This window comes from Gymnoscopelus braueri (assembly GCF_963280865.1).
Source record: "Gymnoscopelus braueri genome assembly, chromosome: 21".
NCBI lineage: Eukaryota > Metazoa > Chordata > Actinopteri > Myctophiformes > Myctophidae > Gymnoscopelus > Gymnoscopelus braueri.
In genome coordinates this window covers 19,943,434-19,947,245 of record NC_137623.1, presented here as the reverse complement: position 1 = coordinate 19,947,245, position 3,812 = coordinate 19,943,434, and the positions used below count along the sequence as shown (strand labels likewise).

The 3,812-nt window shown below is 46.0% G+C and overlaps 1 protein-coding gene across 1 annotated transcript; it reads left to right on the top strand.

Moving 5' to 3' along the window:
- Nucleotides 1-953: 953 nt before the first annotated feature.
- Nucleotides 954-3,594, top strand: LOC308077235 (transcription factor Sox-17-alpha-like). The gene is made up of 2 exons (XM_080417855.1): nucleotides 954-1,531; nucleotides 2,493-3,594. The coding sequence occupies exons 1-2, from the start codon at nucleotides 1,180-1,182 to the stop codon at nucleotides 3,395-3,397; spliced, it is 1,257 nt and encodes a 418-aa protein (XP_080273981.1). The 5' UTR covers nucleotides 954-1,179; the 3' UTR covers nucleotides 3,398-3,594.
- Nucleotides 3,595-3,812: the final 218 nt, after the last annotated feature.

Sequence of the window (3,812 nt, the reverse complement as noted above, 5' to 3'; positions counted from 1 at the left end):
ATGTCTCTTTTGGGTCACAGGCTAAAAGAGTTTGGGAAGCACTGATGATCTAACCTATCTTGACAGTTGTTTATTGTATTCAGTATCACAATGTGCATGGCAAAGCCTCAATTAGCGGCGTTTCATTAAACTCACAGTCAATGGTATCGAAATGGTGCGTAATGATGCCTTTGTTCCCGTGCGTAAACCTGTTAATCCACATTTTAACACTGTTAACTGCCCAATACACAGACATCACAGGTTTATGTGTATTGCCTCTCTGATCGGCAGCGTGACTCTAATAGCAGTGAGAAAAATAACAGTTTCAGTTGAAACATGGCTGATCAAATAATTAAACGACCAGGTTAATTGCACATGTTACCTTTCCACATAGGCTTTAATAAACTACTCGAGCATATTATCTTATGCTGCTAGTAGTTTAAACCAACAAGAATAATGGATTAATAATAATAATAATCTAAAATCTGTCATGCAAATGTATTATTCATACGACAGTGTAGGCTAAATGGCAGTTTTTTGGATTGATGGATTCAATACTTTATTAACAGTTTGCAGATTGTAGAGCAGTAGCCTATACAGACAGACGTTTACAATGATTCTTAAAAGGATAACACAATGTTTCCAATGTGGTCCTGTGTATTCAGTTCATTAAGACATTTAAAGACATACAATAAAGTCTGATTTGACACCAATTAACAATCTGAGTGTGCACAGTTAGTTTTAGGGTTTTGGCATCCACAGCAGTATGTGATTGTGAAATCCCCATCTATCCTCGGACAGTCTCGCTCCAAACAAGGGTCGAGGGAGGCGGGGTCACGGAGTTAGGGGGCGGGGTCCTCTCAACTTTTTTACACCTTTGTGGCATTGGGTCACTCCCACCTCGTCGTGATTGGTCGCCTGTGCGTTTATAGCGCATCAACCTTTTGGAGAGAGACAGTACAGCACGACTCAGTCCTGCGCCTGCACCATAAAGTGACCACTTGCTTTTAATTTACTCTGAAAACTCTGAAAGAACTTGACTCAAGGACTTGTATTTTTAGGGTAGTTGTCGGTTAGTTTAATTCTTTGCGTCTCTCTGATCTCTCTGTGTGTGAGTGAAGTGTGTGTGTGTGAGGAGAAGAAGATAGATAGAAGCCCAGCCGTTGGGTCTCTCCTCTTCCCCTTGGCTGGACAAGAGAGATGTCCAGTCCCGATGCGGGGTACGCCAGCGACGATCCGACCCATCAGGCAAGGTGCACGACGACGATCATGTCAGTCATGATGCCTGGTATGGGACACCAGTGCCACCAGTGGACCGACCCCCTGAGTCCTCTCGGAGGGGACGCCAAGGTAAAGAGCGAGCCGCCCTGCGGTGGTGCGTCCGGATCGTCCGGCGCAGGCAACAACCAGAACCGTCCGGGTGGGAATAAGAGCAGCGAGCCGCGGATTCGCCGGCCCATGAACGCCTTCATGGTGTGGGCCAAGGATGAGAGGAAGAGACTGGCTCAGCAGAACCCTGACCTGCACAATGCAGAGCTGAGCAAAATGTTGGGTAAGGATCTCAGATTTGTTTGTTTTTTCTCCCAGTGGCATTTATTTCCTCATACTGTTACCTTATTGTTGTTATTAACCCATTAAGACCTGAGGGCAATTTTCATGATTTTTTCAAAAATAGCAGATCTACAAGCTTATGAGCTATGAGCTTGTATATCTGCTATTTTTTTAAATTGTACAAATGAATTTGAATTGTACAAATTCTGATTGTACAAATGTCTTCTAAATCCTGACAGTTTTCTGAAACACTTGTGTTGCTATAATATCATTGGTGCTCAAACTTTGTCATGTCAAGGATCACCCAAAATTATATGCATTTGGCCATGGGCCCCCATCTCAAAATATTTAGTTCCAGGGACCCACAGAATCGAAGATTTGAGTTACAAACGTTTGCTTTAAAATGTTCTAACGTTCAAAGATTTGCACAAATGTTAATGATTTTTCAAAAATAGCAGATCTACAAGCTCATAGTGCCGCACTATGAGCTTGTATATCTGCTATTTTTTAATAGCCAAAGAAATCTAAAATGACACAGATGCTTTGCCGGTCTTAATGGTTTAAAGCATGCTCAACTATGCTCCCATAGATTTGTTTTAGTTACAAACCTAGTAGTTATAAAGTTATTCGTTGCACCTTATTGTTATTAGTTTTATTTCAAGTATTACAGTTTCATATTTGACAAAGAGCTTGCTACTTTTTCTAATTCTAAATAACACAACAAGTGGGTGAAAATGTCCCAGTACGGGCCATTGCCCCATGCAGTGACAATTAGGTGATCTATGTTACTCTATGAAAGTTATTATTAATATTGACCAAAGCTTATAGAGATGTTATTTTGGAAATCACAGAGCCCCCCTAAAATGGTGATGAGCTATTTTTGAACTACATCACGCGACCGACTGCGTACCATGACGTTGTATGTATCGCTCATGCACTCTGCTCTCCTTCTCGTCCTGCAGGAAAGTCATGGAAGGCCCTTCCTGTCACGGAGAAGCGGCCGTTTGTGGAGGAGGCCGAGCGCCTGCGGGTCCAGCACATGCAGGACCACCCCAACTACAAGTATCGGCCGCGGCGCAGGAAGCAGGTGAAGAGGATTAAAAGGCTGGAGTCCGGCTTCCTGGTGCACGGCGTGTCCGACCACCACCAGGCCTCGTCCATGCCCATGGAGAGCCTGGGCCTGGGCTATCACCACGAGCACGGCTTCCAGCTGCCGCCTCACCAGTCGCTCGGCCACTACCGCGACGCCCAGGCCTCGTACGAACCCTACAGCCTGCCCACGCCCGACACGTCCCCGCTGGACGCCGTGGACGCAGACTCCATGTTCTTTCCTCCGCACCCCAGCCAGGAGGACTGCCACATGATGCCCGCGTACGCGTACCACTCGCAGGCGTCAGACTACCCGCCCCAGGACCACCCCCACCACTCCTCCAGCCACCTCCTGCATAGACACCTGACCTCGGCCCCCGAGCAGACGGTTTCCCAGTCTGCCGCCTCCTACATGGGATGCCCCAACCCTCTGGCCATGTACTACAGCCAGCACTGCAGTCCCGGCGGGCCCCCTAAGCGTCACGCGGGCCACGGCGGGGCGGGACAGCTCTCCCCTCCCCCGGACTCTCTCGGCCACTCGTCGGACGGCGTGGAACAGATGCACCACCACACGGACCTGTTGGGCGAGGTGGACCGTAGTGAGTTTGAGCAGTACTTGAGCTCGCCGTCCTCCTCGGCACGGGGAGCGGACATGACAGGCCTGTCGTACGGGGCTCACGAGGCCGGCAGCATGCAGGGGGGGGGGCCGGAGAGTCTCATATCGTCTGTGCTGTCTGACGCCAGCACAGCTGTGTACTACTGTAATTACAACTCATAGCCTCTCGCTCGCTACCGGCCGCACGGCTATGAGGACACAAGGCCTGACCTCAAAATACTTTGTCTCTAATTCTGAAACTTTTTTTCTTTCTTTCATTTATTCAGTTACTACTGAACCAGAAATCCCCTGAGATTTTAAAATGTTGATTGACATTTGTGTGTGTACATATATATATATATATATATGTATGTATGTGTACATATATATATATTATATATGTATGTGTGTGTGTGTATATATATATATATATATATATATATATATATATATATATATATATATATATATATTGAGGTGCTGTAGAATATTTGACCTGACACTGGTTTTGAACTGCCCCTTTTTCTCTATGCAGGAATATGAATACATTTTGTGGTAATAAACTATTGTACAGTCGGTATTTTAAATCATATGTATA

Bases quoted from the DNA above. Each gene is read 5' to 3' on its own strand.
- LOC308077235 (XM_080417855.1), top strand. From the start codon at position 1,180: ATGTCCAGTCCCGATGCGGGGTACGCCAGCGACGATCCGACCCATCAG. The intron at 1,532-2,492 runs GTAAGGATCTCA...CTCGTCCTGCAG, and splicing joins AGAGCTGAGCAAAATGTTGG to GAAAGTCATGGAAGGCCCTT.